Here is a 22,080-nt window from a genome sequence, read left to right as displayed (position 1 = left end):
AGAGGACGTATTTTGAATACGCAAAAAAGTTAGAGAAATACGTATAGGAGGGCGGAAATAAATAAATAAATAAATTCTACGGGAACGCAAAAAAGTTCTAATAATACGTTCTAGGGGGCGGAAATCCCGTAGAGGACTTTTTTTTTAATCTAAGGAGGCGCAAATCAGTTAGAGGGATTCGTATAGGAGGGCGGAGATCCTGCAGAGGACATATTTCAAAATCTACGGGGGTGCAAAATGTTCGAATAATACGTTCTAGGGGAGCGGGAATCCCGAATAGGAATATAAGAGGGAACGATTTCAGAATGGTAGGAGCAGTAAAAGCGATCTTAGAGAGCGGAAAATTTTTCAGATGAGAGTTTATTTTTCTTTTCGGTGAAAAGTAAGCCAAAAAAAAATTTTTTTTTGGTCCCGAGAGCTGGTTACTCAGTGAGTAACTTGGAGTAACCACCATGACAGCACTGAATAGTACTAATAAACCGTTGAACTTTAGTATCGATTAAGTTTCACCATCCAGCAGCGGTAGTGACCGGTCGGTATGTTCAACATACTGCAAACCAGCGGCGCGGTCCGTCATTAGAGTACCGCAGGCTTGATGCAAATGAGCTTCGCACATTTAGTTTTTCCCGTAAGCACAAGTACAAGTGGTGTGTAAAATCATGATATAAAATACTGTCATTCGGCAAACGATTACCCCCGTGCGGTGCATCCGAGCGATGTCAAATGAATAGGTGACTAGGGTGGAACAGGAAAACATGTTGGGAATAGTTCGAATCAGAAAGATTCACTTTACCCAAAGTTGCACAGCCAAACAGCTTTCAACATTTATTTTCTCTATTAGATTTTTTTTAAACGGATTATTCGTGAATTCAAGGATTTCGAAGAATTCCTAAATTTCGGACGACTACTACATACAGATTATTATGCCAATGGGAATGTTGGCCTCCTTAGCATCGTCCAGGTATCCAGGAAGATATTCTTAATCATTCCCAGGCTTTGAATTATAATTTTGAATTGCTAAAAATATCTCGGAATTTGTGGAACTAAACAAAAACTTATTGGATTATTCAACTCGAAGAAAAAAATTGTGCTTTATAGGTAGTGGTGACATATTGAAGAAGAGATTACATGCTTCTTCAGTTGATCATAGACTTCCAAACCAATTGATTTCGGAGACGTTTAGACAATCAACTCAATAACGTCAAAATTTCCTTAGATTTTCCCGAATGTTCGGAAAGATGCTTACGCTTCATAATTTCATTTATTTCTATTGTGACAATGATGGTACTTCTTAAACATTGCTGAAATACGGTCGATTTACGTCAAATATATAGTACATTGAACAAGATAAAATGTAAATTGTTTAAAAATACGAAATCGTAAACCTGTTCCACTCTAATGAACTTAGATTAGCACGTAACGCACTTTGCATAGCTATTTGCATTGACTAACTGAAAAAGCGTAAGATAGTTTCCCCGGTTAATCAATCCCAACGATGGTGGCACAACTAAAGAGGGGTTTGTTTTCTATTTATTAATCTCTTCACGCAGCGATTGGTAGCAGTATTTTCTAGTTGTTGTGTCGTCGGATCGAGGTCCAGAGTCGCAGATGTAATCTCTCTCCTAGTTCGTCCAGGTGATCAACTCTCGGCTCTAATGACTATCGACTACTATATTTTCTTCGCATTGGATGAGTGCAAAAGGTTGTTCATGCGGGTCATAAGTGCTTGTTGGATTTCTTGTAACTATGACCGGACGCCGGAGGGGGCCTTACTCTTGCACGGTAAACGTGAGCTGCTTGCCGGTGCGGGATTCGAACCGGTTCGGGGGCTTGATGTCCAGTATGGCGCAGATGGCCAGTGCCAACCCGATGGCCATGAACGATGTCACGAACAAACCGGACCAGATTGGGACCGTGGTGAATCCGATGCAGTCCCAGGCGCTGCCAAACTTGGTGCTGCCTTCCAGCGCCGGTTGGACCTGCGGAGAAGTTAGATTTAAGCGAATCGAATTAATTATGTGCTCATAGAGGAACGGGTGATTGTTCATGTTCGGTAGTCTTTGACGGAAAGTGGGATCATGAAGAGACAAAAAAAAATTGCATAATTATTCTTTGAACAGACATTAATCAACAAATTGCCTCATTGTTCCACATTGATTGCAGGAACAAGCGATCTGTAGCTCAATATAATCAGTGATCCCTGTTATGTGAACTATTTATTGTTGATTAACGATGAAAACAAAAATCTCTTAGATGATAAATTAGCTCATATAGATTTGAATTTCTTCCGCGATAACGTTATAAAACAGTTCGTAATCGGATGATTGATGTAAACTGACTTTAGTCCTCCCCGGATTTAAAGCTCTTCTCCAACTAATTCAAGATGGAAAACAAATGCAGAAAAGGGGGATGATTGTTCAAGAAATTAAGTCAGGACCGGAGATTTACTACGTATTTCAGTTGTTTTCGATTCAATGGAAGCACGATCCGGAAAAAAAACATCGTGGCCGGCTAAGACACTGTCGTGAAGTTGGCAGGAAAAGCAAACCAAGTTCCAGTTGGAATGTAGAGCCATAGAAAAAGAAGAATACAAAACGTCGAATGAAATTTTAAATTATGATGGAAACAAAATGTTGAATACTGTTAAGAATATGAATATAAGGGTCTACGGTCGGAATGGAGGAGAGACATGAAGGCATTTTTTTCAAAAACCTCAGTTGCTTTGTTGCAAGAGGATTTGTAGCATCCTTCTACGTTTCTCATTGGGCTTGTTTTAAACAGCTCAGAGAACTCCTTTTGTAAAGTTCGGAAGCCTTCTTTCGCGAAGTTCGGAAGCCTCCTTTCAAGAGGCCCGGAAGCCTCCTTTCAAGAGGCCCGGAAGCCTCCTTTCAAGAGGCCCGGAAGCCTCCTTTCAAGAGGCCCGGAAGCCTCCTTTCAAGAGGCCCGGAAGCCTCCTTTCAAGAGGCCCGGAAGCCTCCTTTCAAGAGGCCCGGAAGCCTCCTTTCAAGAGGCCCGGAAGCCTCCTTTCAAGAGGCCCGGAAGCCTCCTTTCAAGAGGCCCAGAAGCCTCCTATCAAGAGGCCCAGAAGCCTCCTTTCAAGAGGCCCGGAAGCCTCCTTTCAAGAGGCCCGGAAGCCTCCTTTCAAGAGGCCCGGAAGCCTCCTTTCAAAGGCCCAAGCCTCCTTTCAAGAGGCCCGGAAGCCTCCTTTCAAGAGGCCCGAAGCCTCCTTTCAAGAGGCCAGGAAGCCTCCTTTCAAGAGGCTCAGAAGCCTCCATGAGGAAGCTCAGAAGCCTCCTTTCAAGAGGTTAGGAACCCTCCTTTCAAGAGGCTCGGCAGCCTCCTTTCAAGAGGCCCGAAGCCTTCTTTCAAGAGACCCAGAAGCCTCCTTTCAAGAGGCCCAGAAGCCTCCTTTCAAGAGGCCCTGAAGCCTCTTTTCAAGAGGCTCGGAAGCCTCCTTTCAAGAGGCCCGAAGCCTCCTTTCAAGAGGCCCGGAAGCCTCCTTTCAAGAGGCCCGGAAGCCTCCTTTCAAGAGGCCCGGAAGCCTCCTTTCAAGAGGCCCGGAAGCCTCCTTTCAAGAGGCCCGGAAGCCTCCTTTCAAGAGGCCCAACCCTCCTTTCAAGAGGCCCGGAAGCCACCCTTCCACAGGCCCGGAAGCCTCCTTTCAAGATGCCCGAAGCCTCCTTTCAAGAGGGCCCGAAGCCTCCTTTCAAGAGGCCCGGAAGCCTCCTTTCAAGAGGCCCGGAAGCCTCCTTTCAAGAGGCCCGGAAGCCTCCTTTCAAGAGGCCCGGAAGCCTCCTTTCAAGAGGCCCGAAGCCTCCTTTCAAGAGGCCTGAAGCCTCCTTTCAAGAGGCCCGGAAGCCTCCTTTCAAGAGGCCCGGAAGCCTCCTTTCAAGAGGCCCGGAAGCCTCCTTTCAAGAGGCCCGGAAGCCTCCTTTCAAGAGGCCCGGAAGCCTCCTTTCAAGAGGCCCGGAAGCCTCCTTTCAAGAGGCCCGGAAGCCTCCTTTCAAGAGGCCCCGTACCCTCCTTTCAAGAGGCCCGGAAGCCTCCTTTCAAGAGGCCCGGAAGCCTCCTTTCAAGAGGCCCGGAAGCCTCCTTTCAAGAGGCTCGGAAGCCTCCTTTCAAGAGGCTCGGAAGCCTCCATGAGGAAGCTCGGAAGCCTCCTTTCAAGAGGTTAGGACCCCTCCTTTCAAGAGGCTCGGCAGCCTCCTTTCAAGAGGCCCGGAAGCCTCCTTTCAAGAGGCCCGGAAGCCTCCTTTCAAGAGGCCCAGAAGCCTCCTTTCAAGAGGCCCGGAAGCCTCCTTTCAAGAGGCCCGGAAGCCTCCTTTCAAGAGGCCCAAGCCTCCTTTCAAGAGGCCCAGGCCTCCTTTCAAGAGGCCCGGAAGCCTCCTTTCAAGAGGCCAAGCCTCCTTTCAAGAGGCCCAAGCCTCCTTTCAAGAGGCCCAAGCCTCCTTTCAAGGGGCCCGGAAGGCTCCTTTCAGGAGGCCGGGAGGCCTCCTTTCAAGAGGCCCGGAAGCCTCCTTTCAAGAGGCCCGGAAGCCTCCTTTCAAGAGGCCCGGAAGCCTCCTTTCAAGAGGCCCAAGCCTCCTTTCAAGAGGCCCAAGCCTCCTTTCAAGAGGCCCAAGCCTCCTTTCAAGAGGCCCGGAAGTCTCCTTTCAAGAGCCCCAGGCCTCCTTTCAAGAGGGCCCGGAAGCCTCCTTTCAAGAGGCTTGAAGCCTCCTTTCAAGAGGCTTGAAGCCTCCTTTAAAGAGGCCCGAAGCCTCCTTTCAAGAGGCCCGGATGCCTCCTTTCAAGAGGGCCGGATGCCTTCTTTCAAGAGGGCCAGAAACCTCCTTTCAAGAGACCCGGAAGCCTCCTTTCAAGAGACCCAGAAGCCTTCTTGCAAGAGGCCCGGAAGCCTCATTGCAAGAGGCCCGAAAGCCCCCTTTCAAGAGGCCCGGAGACCTCCTTTCAAGATGCCAGAAAGCCTCCTTTCAAGAGGCCCGGAAGCCTCCTTTCAAGAGGCCCGGAAGCCTCCTTTCAAGAGGCCCAGAAGCCTCCTTTCAAGAGGCCTGGAAGCCTCCTTTCAAGAGGCCTGGAAGCCTCCTTTCAAGAGGCCTGGAAGCCTCCTTTCAAGAGGCCTGGAAGCCTCCTTTCAAGAGGCCTGGAAGCCTCCTTTCAAGAGGCCTGGAAGCCTCCTTTCAAGAGGCCTGGAAGCCTCCTTTCAAGAGGCCTGGAAGCCTCCTTTCAAGAGGCCTGGAAGCCTCCTTTCAAGAGGCCTGGAAGCCTCCTTTCAAGAGGCCTGGAAGCCTCCTTTCAAGAGGCCTGGAAGCCTCCTTTCAAGAGGCCTGGAAGCCTCCTTTCAAGAGGCCTGGAAGCCTCCTTTCAAGAGGCCTGGAAGCCTCCTTTCAAGAGGCCCGGAAGCCTCCTTTCAAGAGGCCCGGAAGCCTCCTTTCAAGAGGCCTGGAAGCCTCCTTTCAAGAGGCCTGGAAGCCTCCTTTCAAGAGACCCGGAAACTTTCTTTCAAGAGGCCCGGAAACTTTCTTTCAAGAGGCCCGGAAGCCTCCTTTCAAGAGGCCCGGAAGCCTCCTTTCAAGAGGCCCGGAAGCCTCCTTTCAAGAGGCCCGGAAGCCTCCTTTCAAGAGGCCCGGAAGCCTCCTTTCAAGAGGCCCGGAAGCCTCCTTTCAAGAGGCTCAGAAGGCTCCTTTCAAGAGGCTCAGATGCCTCCTTTCAAGAGGCTCAGAAGTCTCCTTTCAAGAGGCTCCAGGCCTCCTTTAAGAGGCCTCAGGCCTCCTTTCAAGAGGCTCAGAAGCCTCCTTTCAAGAGGCTCAGCCTCCTCAAGCCTCCTTTCAAGAGGCTCAGAGCCTCCTTTCAAGAGGCTCAGAAGCCTCCTTTCAAGAGGCTCAGAAGCCTCCTTTCAAGAGGCTCAGAAGCCTCCTTTCAAGAGGCTCAGGCCTCCTTTCAAGAGGCTCAGAAGCCTCCTTTCAAGAGGCCTCAGAGCCTCCTTTCAAGAGGCTCAAGCCTCCTTTCAAGAGGCTCAGAAGCCTCCTTTCAAGAGGCTCAAGCCTCCCTTCAAGAGGCTCAGAAGCCTCCTTTCAAGAGGCTCAGAAGCCTCCTTTCAAGAGGCTCAGCCCTCCTTTCAAGAGGCTCAGAAGCCTCCTTTCAAGAGGCTCAGAAGCCTCCTTTCAAGAGGCTCAAGTCTCCTTTCAAGAGGCTCAGATGCCTCCTTTCAAGAGGCTCAGAAGTCTCCTTTCAAGAGGCCTCAGAGTCTCCTTTCAAGAGGCTTGAAGCCTCCTTTAAGAGGCACGGAAGCCTCCTTTCAAAAGGGTCGGAAGCCTCCTTTCAAGAGGTTCAGGAAGCCTCCTTTCAAGAGGCTCAGGAAGCCTCCTTTCAAGAGGCCTGGAAGCCTCCCTTTCAAGAGGCTCAGAAGCCTCCTTTCAAGAGGCTCAGAAGCCTCCTTTCAAGAGGCTCAGGAAGCCTCCTTTCAAGAGGCCTGGCAGCCTCCTTTCAAGAGGCTCAGCAGCCTCCTTTCAAGAGGCCTGGCAGCCTCCTTTCAAGAGGCTCAGCAGCCTCCTTCAAGAGGCCCAGCCGCCTCCCTTCAATACTCTCGGCAGCCTCCTTTCAAGAGGCCTCGGCAGCCTCCTTTCAAGAGGCTCAGCAGCCTCCTTTCAAGAGGCTCGGCAACCTCCTTTCAAGAGGCTTGGCAGCCTCCTTTCAACAGGCTCAACAGCCTCCTTTCAAGAGGCTCGGAAGCCTCCTTTCAAGAGGCTCGGAAGCCTCCTTTCAAGAGGCTCGGAAGCCTCCTTTCAAGAGGCTCGGAAGCCTCCTTTCAAGAGGCTCGGAAGCCTCCTTTCAAGAGGCTCGGAAGCCTCCTATCAAAAGGCTCGTTTTTTCTTCGTGTCTTTAATAATAGTAAGATTTTCGGATTGAAACGTTAACAATGGTTCTATCAATATTTTTAAGATTCTGAAAACCAAAATACCATTACCAACACGAATCCAGTTGAAATCCATTTCTCGATTTTCGTGGAGAATTTCTTTATCGGAACTACTGGATAGTTCTTTCTTCAAGAATTTCTTATCTGGAAGATTTCCTCAGGAGTACTGAGGAATGAATGAATATCTGAATGAGAAATTCCGCATAATTCCTGGAAACATGTTCATCAAGCACTTCCACAGTTTATACTAACTGCGAGGTTTGTATACCTTTTCACATTTTTGTTTGCCTTCATATGTCATAAGACTTATTCGATCATGCTGAGCTGCTAAGAGAAGTTCAAAAAAATCTAACACCGTAATATGATTCGATCACAGTCGCCAAGATATGGAAGGCACAATGCATGATTTTCCTGAGTATCTTTACTAGCAATTACAACAAAAAGACTTCCTCCTGGTCGAATTATTGATGTAATTGATGAAGAACTTCTATGAGGAATTTCTGGAGGATTTTTTTAAGAAAATTGTAAAGAAATTCTTTAATCAATTCTCGGAAAAACATGATTGAGCTTCTCGTAGATGTCATGAAAAAGTTCCTGGAAAAAATATCAGGATTTATCGAACAAGATCATGGAGGGGCTCTTGGAGAAATTCCTGGAGGAGTTCTGCAGAATTCCTGAAACGATTCTCCAAAAACTTCCCAAGAAGTTCTGAATTTCCCGAGATTTTCGATATTCTCCAGAACCAAAACAATAATTTTTCAGAATTCCTAGAATTCAGTGATTCTTTGGAAGTCTCGAAGGAATTTTCAAAATTTATACAGAATGTCTGGAAAATCCAATGGGATTTCCTATAGTGTTTAAAAAGATAATCAAAAATTAAAATTGTCTAGACGATCATTTGAAAGAAATAAAATAAAGGGTTCATAGAGTCACCGTAAAAATGAATATTAATTAAAACAAACAACAAATGATATCGTTACTTGAAAACACTATTTGAAAACACTTTCTCGTCACGTTACAAAGTGGAGATTGACTGCAAACTTTATATCAGTTAGGTGATTACATAATAAGGAAATAACATTGAAACCGGCGTAGTTAGAAAATAGCACTCAAGCCGTCACCGGTTCAAAGTCTATCGGGACACAGTTCAATTCCTGACATGGTCTGCAAAAAACCCGGACAACAGAGATCAGAACGGATCTCATGGTGCACCTTGAGAAAAGGAGGCACATTTTCTGCAGTCTCCAACAAATGGAATCCATGACATGGTGCTTTCTGTCAAGTATTCATAAAAAAATCGTTTTCGTAGAAAGTATGCGATAACAAAACTTGTGATGAAACATCCGTGTTGTATTTTAAAAACTTGTAATAGTCAATGTAATAGACGTAATTGTAATAGACAAAGCTTGTGATACATGTCGTAGGTAGGAAGACTATTTCGCCAAAATGCTATATCGCTTTAGCACACACCTCTTAAACGGTAAAACCAGTAGTTATATCATAAATCATCGAGAAAACACGAAAATTTTCAATTGACTCCAAACCTGTGCCTGAATTGTAGGACAAGCCGCACCGGGATACCAACCAAATATACCTCACTAGCAAACAAACGATTAAATTAAATGCAATACATGTACAAATGTAATTGTTAATTCTGTGTTACGTTCCATCATTTGCAGCTCAGCTTGATGCCACTTGTGAACATCATCTCTCTCCCATAAATTACGAATTACATACAGTCATACCAAGAAGGTAAGTGTGATCGCCATGGTTAGATCCCCAAAAATGACTCATTATGAGAGCGGTTATGCTGCTTCTGACACCCCGTAAGTTAGAGTGCAATGCAACCGTACTGAGCCAGACAGTCATCATCGCATCATCGCCGGTTCGGATTTGGTAAGCTCGCGCGTTTGGAACAATAAGCGAGTGTTGCACTCACGAATTCGCAGTTGCTGCTACTGCAGCAAGATAGTGGATATAAAAGATGATCTGTTGGCTGTTTATGAATCTCTGTTTGACGCCGGCGACTACCCGATTTAGGTGTCTACCGGTATCGCTGGGGTGATTTGAATGGGTGTGCTCGTTTGTGAACACGAAGCTTGCATGCCGCTGGGTTTAGGCTCAGAAACATTCAGTGCGTGCGTGAGCCGTCGTCATCTCCAGACAGGTGTTGCTTGCAAGCATTAGACTTTGACTCTTCTCACCGTTGATGACGAATGGAGTCGTTGCATGGAGCGGCTGCATATGTCTTCTTGGCTGTAATTTGGTGACTTGTGAAAAGTTGGTAGCATCTGCACGAAGGGCTTAACATGTGTAAGCCGTGCTGAGAAATTATAAGTGTCAGTCAGTGCTTGTGCTTTGGGCATATTGAGGTGGTATCACATAACAAGGTAGCGTTTTGGAGTTTTACATCACTAGAAAAAAAGCTTCCGAGCAACGTCATCGTTAATGTAAATTTATGGGTTTGTTGCACTCTTGCTTAACTTATTTGGCTTAGATTGACTGCACTTGTCAATGGATCGCACTATGATACAATTTGAATGCCGATTGGTGAGTCCCAGCTAGCTAGACTGGAATTTCGCGTTTCTTCAGTTTACGTATTTTTAATAACTAAAAACGGGTAGGTGGTTATAATGGTGCCTTCGGAGACCGACAATACCTCTGACACCGTCCACGATTGACGTGACCAAACGCCACACAATTATTCCACACTTAACAACCACTTCGGTTGTAAAACTCCAATCGAAAAAGGCAACGAAGAATGCTCGAAAAAAAAAATAACACGGTGGACAGCTACTGGATTTTAAATGTGCATCTTGCGGAGAGCATATGACCTGGAATTTCCAGAAACATATCCAATGGCCCCTCATCGCATGAAATCGTTTGAGAAAGGATCGCAGAGTGTTTCATCGTTAATGCAATGGATGCAAGAGCAGTTGAGTGGTTTCAGAAGGTTGATGCAAGGCGTGGTTGGCTACCATTGATCAACGCAAAAATTGGCTTCTTCATTTGTGCATATCACACCGAAGTACGGGTAAGAAGAAATTGATTTGGAATGCAGCAGCAAAAGTTGAATGCCTTTCCTGCAACTTCTACATTAAATTTCTCTAGGGATTCTAGGAGTTCAATTGAAACTTCCTACAGGAATTAATGCTGAAATTCCTACAAAAAATTTCACTGGAAAATCTTGCAAATCTTGCAAATCTCCCTCAGCGTAAACTGCTCCGAAAACGGGTATTGTGTTGAAAATTCTATGTGAATCAAAGTAAATCTCTTTGACAAATTTCATAAGGAATTCTTACATAAATTCATCCGGGAATCCCCTTGGAAAAGACCTCCAGGGTGCTTAAATTTCTTCAGGAGCTCTAGCGGAAACTTTTTCGGGAATTTCTGCAGATGTTATCTAGAATTCTTTGAGTTAATTATCAGCTACTTTTTAAAGAAACATCTCTTTGAACGCCGGTGGTGGAAACTTGGGCAGAAACAGCCATGCTTGAAATCCGAACAAAGAAGTTCTAAAAGATTTAGGTATTTCTGAAGACAATTTCCACAAGAAATCAAAAAAAAAAATTTGTAAAAAAAGACAGAATCACCATCTTCAACCAAAGGTTGCACAGACTGAACATTTAACATCTAGCATGAGATAACGGACAGGACCATTCACACAACACCCAATGGACCAGTGGAGAACTTTTCGCTTTACGAAAAGTTTTCCCCTTTACCGGGGCGGGAATCGAACCCACACTCCATAGCACATGCATCTAGACGATTGACGTCGCTAACCGCACGACCACGAAGCCCACTAAATTGCTTTAGAATCAGTTTAACAATAGGTTAATTTTTTAAGAAAAAAGGTTCCAAGGAAATGTCTGTCGAGTACATGTTGTAACAATTGACATTTCCCGTCAAAAAAATTGTATTCGCTCATTGGACTCTTTGATTAATTAAGGTCTTTCCAAAACTTTTCCAAAGAACCCATATTTTTTAAATTTAAAACAAGAATCAAAAAAGTGCAGTTTTTCAAGATTGGCCCGATTTTGAACAAACATCGGGTGATTTTTCATGCCGGTTCACACGTGCAGCACTTTTTCGGTTTTTGTTTTCGATTCTAAAAATAGTTAAAGGTATAAACAAATATGGGTTCTTTGACTTTAAATTAGCCAAAAAATCGACTGAGACAATCAAACGAGATACAATTTTTGACGGGAAATGTCAATTCCTAGAGCTATTCCAAAAGTAATTCTTGTCTCAAAACGATTCCAGGGGAGAACTACAAAGGAAGAAAAATACATTACCTATTTGCCAGAGCTTTTCTGCATTTTATGTTGAGAAAAATTAAGTATGTTACGTTGCATACTTAGAATCGTTCCCAGTGAACCGGTCACGGTGGGATGTTCAGTAGGGGAACAACGGTCAATATGCGCCCCCTAAGCAAATCTTCTAATTTAAGGTGATTATAGAATGAAGCCAGAAATCGGCCATTTTGTAAACCAAGTGCTTTTCCAATATGTTTTTCAAGAGCACGAGATAAAAGAACAAGAACGCGTATGGGGCTGAAATAATGGTAGATCGTTTGCTTAGTTATGCTGAACAATCATAATTTGAGTTTCGGCACTGTACGAAAACTATTACGCCAGATTTGGGGTTTTGGAAATGTATGTAGATAAACGTGTGGTGAATTTGAAATTCACCACGGGCTTCATTCTATAATCACCTTAACGATAATAACAATAATAGAAAGTATTGCACCGCTCATAAAAAAATACTCCTCCGCTTATTTTTAATCGCAACGAAAAGACAGTCGTCAATAAAAAACTACTTTGATATTTTTGAAAATTTGGCCGCCACGTGGTGAATTCTGGCGGTGAATGCTTTGATACACTCTCGCAAATTGGCGATCGAATATCATAATTCTGCGTTTTGAAAATTTGCAATAAGTTTTGGATTTAAAATTCAAGAGGACTCATTATGAAATAAATTTTCATGGTAAATACAAAACATAACGTTTTCTTAAGACACATTTATGAAATTACAATGAAGCATTATAAACGCTGTACGCTAGACATGAATTAATCCATAGACTTACCTTATGAATAGCAGAAGTAGTATTTGCCGGTCATAACCACGCCTTGTTAATTCCGTATTTTTTTAAAGAAGCATCTTATCTAATTCATAATGCAGATTCATGAATTCATTAGTGCATTTTGCGATATATTGAAGGATTTATAATGCTGCATTATGAATTCCTAATTCTAAGATGGTAATCAAAAATTTTTGTTCATTCATATAGTTATGCATACATGACATGTGATTTCATATTCGCGTTTCGGTTGTATTCGAGGGGGTATGAAAAACTGGGCGATGTAGAACGCGTTTCAAAATATCTTTGAATCTAGAAAAAGGTAATTATTTTATTCGAATTAAACCTGTTCCTTTTCACATATTGGGTAGGGTGTCCCAAAATTGGACAAAGTCTGGGATTTTGGGGGCTCAACTTTCAAATGAAAGCTTAGGGTAAAACAAAAGAAAATTGTTCTACGACAACTCTGGGAAATGACGTTTAGGGGTGGCCCTGACGCGTTTTATGAAAAAGTGCATTTTTATAGGTAACATCGAAAATACCGGTATATCGGAAAGAAATTCGATGAAACCCATCCATTTTATATTTTTACATTCAACTTAGGGTCTATACTTTATGGTAAAACTTTGATACCGCATGTTTTAGGTCTATATGTTTAAATGCCCAAAATGATGAATTTTTCTTAATATTTTTTTATTAATGCATCCAAAACGGGTATCAATCATGATGCTTTCGAAACTTGGTCAGAAAACAATTAATTTCCATGTTATCGTGAAACATTGCACAGCTCACCAAACCATGAAACGATAGCTGAACCTACCTATGGGTAGTTTTGAAACCATATTCTTCAATCTATTTGAGTACTCACCCAGACTAACTGAACAATTTGTAGTCAGTCATGTTACTGCTGGTCCATCGTTGGGTTTCCATTATAACACTCAAATAAGTATTAAAATCAATTTTATGCAACTCATATGAATGCTATATTGGTTATTAAAGCACTCATTTGGTTGGTATGGAAAAGTAGGCGTTTCTTTACTTAAACATGATCCAGGTATTATGATCCGAAATTCCAAAAAGTCTTTTTCCAAGCTGCAGTAAATCGTGAATAACTTTTAAACGGATAGAGATAGGAGGTTGCTATTTTTAGCAAAATATTCGTTATAAAATTCCCCATCTTTCTATGTATATCTAGTTTTGAAAGCATTATGATGGATACCCGTTTTGGATGCATTAATAAAAAAATATTAAGAAAAATTCATCATTTTTGGGTCTTTAAAGCATCAGCGAAAAATATATAGAGCCAAAACATGCGGTATCAAAGTTTTACCATAAAGTATAGACCCTAAGTTAAATGTAAAAAATATAAAATGGATGGGTTTCATCGAATTTCTTTCCGAAAAGCCGGTATTTTCGATGTTACCTATAAAAAATGCACTTTTTTCATAAAACGCGTCGTGGCCACCCCTAAACGTCATTTCCCAGAGTTGTCGTAGAACAATTTTTGTTTTACCCTAAGCTTTCATATGAAGGTTGAGCCCCCAAAATCCCAGACTTGGTCCAATTTTGGGACACCCTAATATTGGGTCAATATTTTTCCGTTGAGACACTTGAGAACACTTTTGAACCAAAAAGAACCCTGTGTTACCAAGGATCAAAGGACTACCAAAGATACACAAGCCAGGTACAGAGATGCGAGAAATAGTTTCATCAGTGGGATCCCCTACACAAAACTTGGCCAAGTGGTTAGTCAAGGAGTTCCAGAGTATGCCGAAGCCGTTCCCCAGCAGATCAGTTGTAAACACCCAGGAGTTCACCAAGAAGATATTGGAATCAGGAAACATCGGAGAAGAGGACATCATTCGACGTAGCGGCATTGTTCCCAAGCGTTTCAGTGAATGATGCTATGAACCTTTTGGAGGATTGGTTACTAAAACAACGGACGGATACTGCATGGCGAGGAAAAGTAAAGATGTATCTCAAGTTTGCAAGATTATGCATGAATGAGAACTACTTTACATTCCGTGGAAGCTTCTACAAACAAACGAAGGGTGCACCTATGGGAAATCTGCTATCACCGTTTTTGGGCGAATCATTCATGGCGAATTTGGAGGACAACCTAGAGAAACAAGGAGTACTACCCGAGAAATGGGGGAGATACGTGGACGACATTTTCAGCATTATCAACCGGAATGATTTACCCAGAATTTTGGAAGCGATAAACAACGTGCATGAAGACATCAAATTCACTCACGAGGAGAAAAAGGAAGGTAAATTACCTTTCTTGGATCTACTGATTATCATGGGAACAAATGCAACATTAGACATCGAAATCTACAGGAAGCCCACCAACACCATGAGAGTCATCCCATACACATCAAATCATTCGTATCAGCATAAAATGGCAGCTTTTTTTTTAATATTTATTTAAGTGATTCAAAATGGCAGCTTTTCATCACATGATCCACAGGATGCAGACGATCTCCCTTAGCGAAGAAGCAAAAACAAAGGAGCTGCAACACATCATGGAAACAGCGAAGATCAACGGATACAAGGAAAGAACAATACAAGCAATCATCAACAATAAGCAGACGAACCTTCGGAAAAACGAACTGACAACACTGACACCGATCGATGAACCGCTGAAGAGGGTATCGGTCCCCTATGATCAACACATCACCCACCAGCTACGCCATCGACTGAGGAAATTCGGCATCGATTTAGTATTCTCCAGCAGAAGCAACCAACTGAAGACACTGTTGGGCTCCACAAAGGATAGAGTAGAAATGTTAAATAAGGCCGGGGTTTATCAAATTAATTGTTCACAGTGTGATAAAGTATATGTAGGTCAAACAAAAAGATCGTTAGATGTAAGGTTCAAAGAACATATTGCAGAAGTAAGTAAGGCTAAGAGGGAAACTGTTAAGGCATTAAATTATGAGTTCAGGTCTAAGGTAGCTAAACATGTATATCAGGAAAATCATTCAATTACGACTTCAAACATTGAAGTTTTAAGAAATGTCTCTTCTCCGTGGAAACTTGATGTTGCTGAGAGCTTGGAAATCTACCAACAGGTACAAACGCGGTTGTTGAATAAAGATCAAGGAAATGGTAGCTCCTGGCTCTTCAAGTTTATACCTAAGCATTAAGCGCAACAAGCGAGTAGAAATAAGCACCGTAGTAAGATAAGTACCTACACCCAACCAGCGGATGGCAGATTTTAATACAGTTCTGCATAAGAACCTTGCAGAAACTGTTTAATAATTGGGCATATACAAAATCTGTATTGTTTCAAACCAATTATTGTATTGAAATATTACAGATTTGTATTATTTTAATACAATATTTGTATAAAAAGCTTACAGAATTGTATATGCCCAGATTTTATACAATAATTATCAGATTTGTTTTTTGGGTGTAGATAAATTATTATACCTACGCATAGTATAAATAGTGTAAGCTGCGATTCATTTTCTTCAAGTCGAGTCATTTACGAGACACTGAAGACGGCCTTACTGTTGAGGTCGAAATACGTATCTGTCAAGATACAATTAATTGGTGGAATTCAATGGGATTGTACAAACTCGTCTTATGACAAGTGAAGACATTCCACTAAAAAGGTCAAAATAATTTTCTTTACGAGGAACAAGTTATTAGTGAGGCGCAGCAAAAATGGAGCAGAACGATATGCAAAAATTTTATGAGTCTGTCAATGACGTGCGGAGAAAGACAGCGCCATCTCCCGTCATGTGCAACGTCCAACAAGGGAATTTGCTGACAGATAAAACTCTTTAAGAAAGGGCACAGACTGGAATGCGCCAATTACCGAGGAATAACCCTCCTTAATTCGGCGTACAAAATTATGTCCCGTATTCTGTTCAACAGATTGAGACCGCTGGCAGAATCCTTCGTCGGCGAATACCAAGCAGGGATTCGTGAGGGCCGATCAACGACGGATCCAATGTTTACCCTGAGACAAATTCCGGGAGTACAACTTGCAGACACATGATCTGTTAATTGATTTCAAGGCGGTGTACGATGCAGTGAAACGGAATGAATTATGGCAAATTAGGCGTGAACCTGCTTTTCCGGCGAAACTGATACGGCTGATTCGTATAACTGGAAGCGATTGGCCCAGGATCGAGTACAGTAGAGAAGGATACTCATTCTGCGTAGGTTCATCGAAGAGCTGTAGCCCATGAAATATCAAGTAAGTTTCGCCTTGTTTGGTGCATAAAATTTGACTGAATAAAATGTGAATATTCGCATAATCAGAGTGTTTCATTATTTTCAGCCGTTAGTAAGGATCCAAGGTCGACCTCCTTGAAGGTATCCCCGTCTATCGTAAAACTGATTCCTAGTCGGGCCCTGTCGCGCTCGGTTCCGCCCACAAGCATGTACTTTGTCTTCGATGCATTCACCACCAGTCCAACTTTTGTTGCTTCACGTTTGAGGCGGGTGTACAGTTCTGCCACCTTTGCAAATGTTCGGACGACAATGTCCATGTCATCCGCAAAACAAATAAATTGACTGGATCTGTTGAAAATCGTACCCCGGCTGTAACACCCGGCTCTCCGCATGACACCTTCTAGCGCAATGTTCTGTTGTTCAGCATGGAAGTCCATCACTTTGTCTTAGCCCCGATTTGAACGAACTGGAGTGTTCGCCCCAAATCTTCACACAGTTTTGCACACTATCCACCGTTGCTTTGATCAGTCTGGTAAACTTCCCAGGGAAGCTGTTCTCGTCCATAATTTTTCATAGCTCTACGCGGTCAATACTGTCGTATGCCGCCTTGAAATCAATGAACAGATGGTGCGTTGGGACCTGGTACTCACGACAGGCCGTACAGTAAAGATCTGGTCCGATGTCGAGCGGCCGTCAACGAAGTCGGCTTGTTAACTTCCCACGAGCTCATTCACTAATGGTGACAGACGATGGAAGATGATTTGGGATATCACTTTGTAGGCGGTATGTAGGATGGTGATGGCCCGAAAGTTCTCACACTCCACCGCCTTTCTTATAGATGGGACATATAAACCCTTTCTTCCACTCCTGCGGTAGCTGTTTAGTTTCCCAGATTCTGACTATTAGTTTGTGCAGGCAAGTGACCAGCTTTTCCGACCCCATTTTAATGAGCTCAATTCCGATACCATCCTTACCAGCTGCTTTATTGGTCTTTAGCTGTGGGATGGCATCCTTAACTTCCAAAACTTTCTCGACATATTGGTTTCCAGTCCACGGACCACTTTGTAGAAGAACCGAGATATCGAACTAAACTGGTATTTTCATATACAGTATCGCCGCTAAGTGGGAGAATTCCAAATCAATTTTTTTCTTAACTCATAGGGCCGCATGGGATTAAGGGTGGATTTAAACCTCTTTTCACTATGCCAGCGTTTTCTGAATTGTTTTAAGAAATATTGCGCCATTTATTGAGAAAATTTGCTATTTTCACCGGTGTTCCGTTGGTTTCGGGTCTTCCTTGGACTTCCTCAACGTCCCCTTTATAATTTTTCCGAAAAATCACGTTGATGTCATTTTAATTGGCTTCAATATAAAAGATTTTCGGGCTGTTGTATTTTTTACAACACACTAGTTCTCGGGTTATGAAAGTTGAAGCGAGTTGCGGAAGGTTAAAGACACTATGAACAAAGACAGAAAATGTTACAATTGAAATTACAAATTTAATGTCAGTGTCATTCCAAAAAATCGTGCGAACTTTTTTTAGGGGCTATTTCAATTATCATATAAATACAGATGTTTCAATTATTATTTTGTTGTTTTTTTTTTATCATTTTGAGCTGATTACCCCAACAAATGATTGGAAATAAAGTTTACTTGTTTATCGTGAATTCACAACCCGATTTGGATTGGTGAACACGTTACTAATTCAATATTGTTGATTCATGAAAATCTTATGGGCCAATTTGAAAGGGTTTTGCAGCATCAGCAGACTAACTCAAACCATAAAAGACTCTTCGGTAATCCCGAGCACGATTGTGTAATCAAGGGTAAAAAAGCTTTGGAAGTTACACTTTGCATGTATATTTGTTAAGTAGCCGGAGCTAACTCGCCAAGCGCAAACTAAAAATTTCCTATTTTTCTGCCCAAAATTCCGGTTAAAAGATTTAGTTGATCACAAATCGTATTCAACCACCCCATAACTTAGGACATCCTATAACAAATGTATGTATGTACTGCTATGAAATGTCTTTGGTTTTCCAGGATCATGTCTTGTCTACTGTTATACTGCTTATAATCGCGTTCTATCTTCGAAAACTGTTCTGAATTCTGGAACTCTAACTACTAAAATGGCATTTCGAAACCCTGTTCAACTGCCGAGTTACCAGGGTCGTTGTCAAATAATTCATCTGGAGCCCCTCTATGTGGCGAGGGCTTTGTTTTTTTGTCGACGCTCGTCAAGGTAGTTTTGGTTGTTCAACGATTCTTGGGTAGGTGCACATCAACGTTGCCCCTGGTTTTTGCGACATAGCCTCATGCTCCGTTAACCGTTTTAACGCACCAACGCTTCTCCTAAATTGTTCTGTTTATTTGTAACATTTAGAACCCGTATACTTTGGTATTAGTTAGAGTAAGGCCTTATTCAACATCATTTGGGCTGTAGGATGCCAGTTGATATAGACATTCAATAGATACAGTCACTCTCAAAATTGAGCGTACAGCATGGATTAGATGAATATATTCGAAAATTCCGAAGGAAATTTAATTGTTGGCTCGGTTGTTTTTAAGGCATTTTAATATTCATCCCTTCCTTCAATTTATGCGTACATAAAATGATTGAAATTTTTCTCTAAACTTCATTTATTTGAAAATAATTTCAAAATACGCCTATTAGATGTGACAAAATTGAGCGTACATCTAATGTTTTTCTATAAAATTTCTTATTATAAACACAATTAATGTATTTTAATATTGTTTTTTCATGATAATATTTATAATAATAAACATCCACTACTTAAAAATTCAATGTTTTGAAATTAAACCATGTTTTAATCAAAATGGCGAACAAGTAAGATGTATAAACAATGCTATTTAACAATTCAATGCTGCTGGACAAAATAGATGCTTTAAGGTGATTATAGAATGAAGCCAGAAATCGGCCATTTTGTAAACCAAGTGCTTTTCCAATATGTTTTTCAAGAGCACGAGATAAAAGAACAAGAACGCGTATGGGGCTGAAATAATGGTAGATCGTTTGCTTAGTTATGCTGAACAATCATAATTTGAGTTTCGGCACTGTACGAAAACTATTACGCCAGATTTGGGGTTTTGGAAATGTATGTAGATAAACGTGTGGTGAATTTGAAATTCACCACGGGCTTCATTCTATAATCACCTTAAGATATGGATTTCACCGGCATCGTGTCTTATATATGATAGATAATCGAAATCGAGCGAGACATACGATAAATTTGGGAAAATTCAGTCGGTAAATGATGAAAACAGATGTAAACATACAAAGAAAACGACAAATGTTGGGAACGGCATATTTCAAATTAAGTATAACTTTACTTAAGGTGATTATAGAATAAAGCCCGTGGTGAATTTCAAATTCACCACACGTTTATCTACATACATTTCCAAAACCCCAAATCTGGCGTAATAGTTTTCGTACAGTGCCGAAACTCAAATTATGATTGTTCAGCATAACTAAGCAAACGATCTACCATTATTTCAGCCCCATACGCGTTCTTGTTCTTTATCTCGTGCTCTTGAAAACATATTGAAAAGCACTTGGTTTACAAAATGGCCGATTTCTGGCTTCATTCTATAATCACCTTAAAAGTCGATGTATAGGTAGCTTATAAGCTCAGGACACTCATTAATAATAATATTAATAAAAGAGCAGCACACAGATACATTATAAGATGTCATTTTATATTTGAAGACTCAGTCACCGTAGGAACAAATTTGGTTGAATCATTTAAATTCACCAAGATATCATTAAATAAGCTGCCGAACTCTTAAAAAAGTTTATTTTTACTCGCCACATGGAAATCATCCAATTGCATCCCTTATGGTAACAGACCGTGGAGTTCAATCCAAATTTAATTATGAAATTACGATTTTAAGCTATCTTTTCAATATTCAATCAGAAGTGCTCTACGGGATTGAAAAGCTGTTTTTATGTTCGGTACCTTAACATGCACCTTGTACTTTTAGAATTTGACTGTGAATGATTGGATTCAATAATATTACTCTTAATGATAGAGCTGAGACAATAATCGATCTTCAAAACAAATTTAAGTTAAAAACATACTAAATTTGAATTATGTCATTCCTAACATTTGTCGTTTTCTTTGTATGTTTACATCTGTTTTCATCATTTACCGACTGAATTTTGACAAATTAATCGTATGTCTTGCTCGATTTCGATTATCTATCATATATAAGATACGATGCCGGTGAAACATACAAATTAAAGCATTTATTTTGCCCACAGGCATTGAATTGTTAAATAGCAATGTTCTTACCTCTCACTTGTTCGCCATTTTGACCAAAACAAGGTTTAATTTCAAAACATTGAATGTTTAAGTAGCAGATGTTTATTATTATAAATATAATCATGAAAATACAATATTAAAATAGGTACATTAATCGTGTTTATAATAAGAAATTTTATAGAAAAAAATTTGCTGTACGCTCAATTTTGTCACATCTAATAGGCGTATTTTGAGATTATTTTCAAATAAATGAACTTGAAAGAAAAAAAATCAACAATTTTATGTACGCATACATTGAAGGAAGGGATGAATATTGAAATGCATTAAAAACAACCGAGCTAACCATTTAATTTTCTTTGAAACTTTCGAATGTAGTCAACTAATCCATACTGTACGCTCAATTTTGAGAGTGACTGTACATACAAATTTCCAACGATAGTCGTACTGTCAAGCAAAGTCTGTCTGTATGACTGTCACTTAACAGCATTCCTTCGAATGCTGAATGCTCCTCTATTGAGATCGTAAGCACATCGACACTACTGACCCTCTGTCAAAGATTAACCCAATCGGCCACTTCGCCAGTTGAGGACCATCGTAGACTATCTTCTCCCATTTGACCCCTCCTCACAGTAATCTCACTTCTCTCGAGTGATACTCTCCACCTGAAGTGAAGACGAAAGTGAAATGACGACAACGACGGCGGATCGGATTTCTGCTCTAAACTACCCACATTGCACCATCCCCCTCGTATACCTCTCCTTCGCCGATAATCGTCTTTTCGGGCACTTTCTGGTTTCACCATTCTCGCGCAGAGATCATCGCAGCCCGCGGGGCCTCGCGGTCAATAATTGTAGCACTTTTGAATTATGCCGCCACCGCCTCCACCACCACTACCGGAGATAAGTACTACTTGAGCTACGCAACACCAGCAACCAGCACCTGCTTCAATGACGATCATTTTCTGGTGTTTGAATGCGTTGCTGTAATAATAATGGTTTAGCATTGTGCGGATTTTGATACCTTGCTCGTTTTTTTATGATTCGATATAAATGGTATTATTGATAAACTTGTAACCTGTGAGAAGCAGTGCAGCGATTGCTTTTTGCTAGAGTTTACATTAACATTAGCAAGCTTTATTGTTTGAATTGTTGTTAATGTTTGGATTTGTTTTTAACGTTTTTTTAGCTTCAAAGAGCCATGTTGAAACAAATTGATAATCAAAATGCGGTTGCAAATAACTGTTTAAAATAATTTTCTACTTTTTCCAATGATTTTTCCCCAAAAATATAAAGAATAACGTCCAGTAATTTTCATAACATGGGTGGATAGATATATACGTAATATATGGATTAAACTCACCTGAATGTTTTCCAGCGTTAGGACAGTAGATCCGTTGCGATACACCAACTGTTTTGAGCAAGAGTAGGAAAATCCCATCGGAGCGTATGGGGCATCCCCTTCGGAGATTTCCAGAGTAACATCAGTGGTTTTGCTGGCATCCTTGCTCTTGGTATCAATTAGGAAGACATCCACTTTTGGCATGTTCCAGTATCCCGCGTCCATTTCGAATCGGAATTTGAGCGTTAGCTGTAAATAAGAAATCGAAATAATTATTTATG

The 22,080-nt window shown here is 41.5% G+C and overlaps 1 protein-coding gene across 1 annotated transcript in view; it reads right to left on the bottom strand.

Moving 5' to 3' along the window:
* Window positions 1–498: 498 nt before the first annotated feature.
* Window positions 499–22,080, bottom strand: part of LOC134203921 (uncharacterized) — a 36,375-nt gene continuing 14,793 nt past the window's right edge. The window contains exons 3-4 of the mRNA XM_062678756.1: window positions 21,821–22,048; window positions 499–1,979 (exon numbers count right to left, since the gene is read on the bottom strand). Of these exons, the coding sequence (XP_062534740.1) occupies window positions 1,770–1,979; window positions 21,821–22,048 (438 nt within the window). The 3' untranslated portion in view covers window positions 499–1,769. The remainder of the gene's footprint in view (window positions 1,980–21,820; window positions 22,049–22,080) is intronic.

Source organism: Armigeres subalbatus, unplaced genomic scaffold (genome assembly GCF_024139115.2).
Source record: "Armigeres subalbatus isolate Guangzhou_Male unplaced genomic scaffold, GZ_Asu_2 Contig293, whole genome shotgun sequence".
Lineage (NCBI taxonomy): Eukaryota > Metazoa > Arthropoda > Insecta > Diptera > Culicidae > Armigeres > Armigeres subalbatus.
Note: the sequence above shows the minus strand (reverse complement) of the source record. Positions and strands in the feature narration are given on the sequence as shown.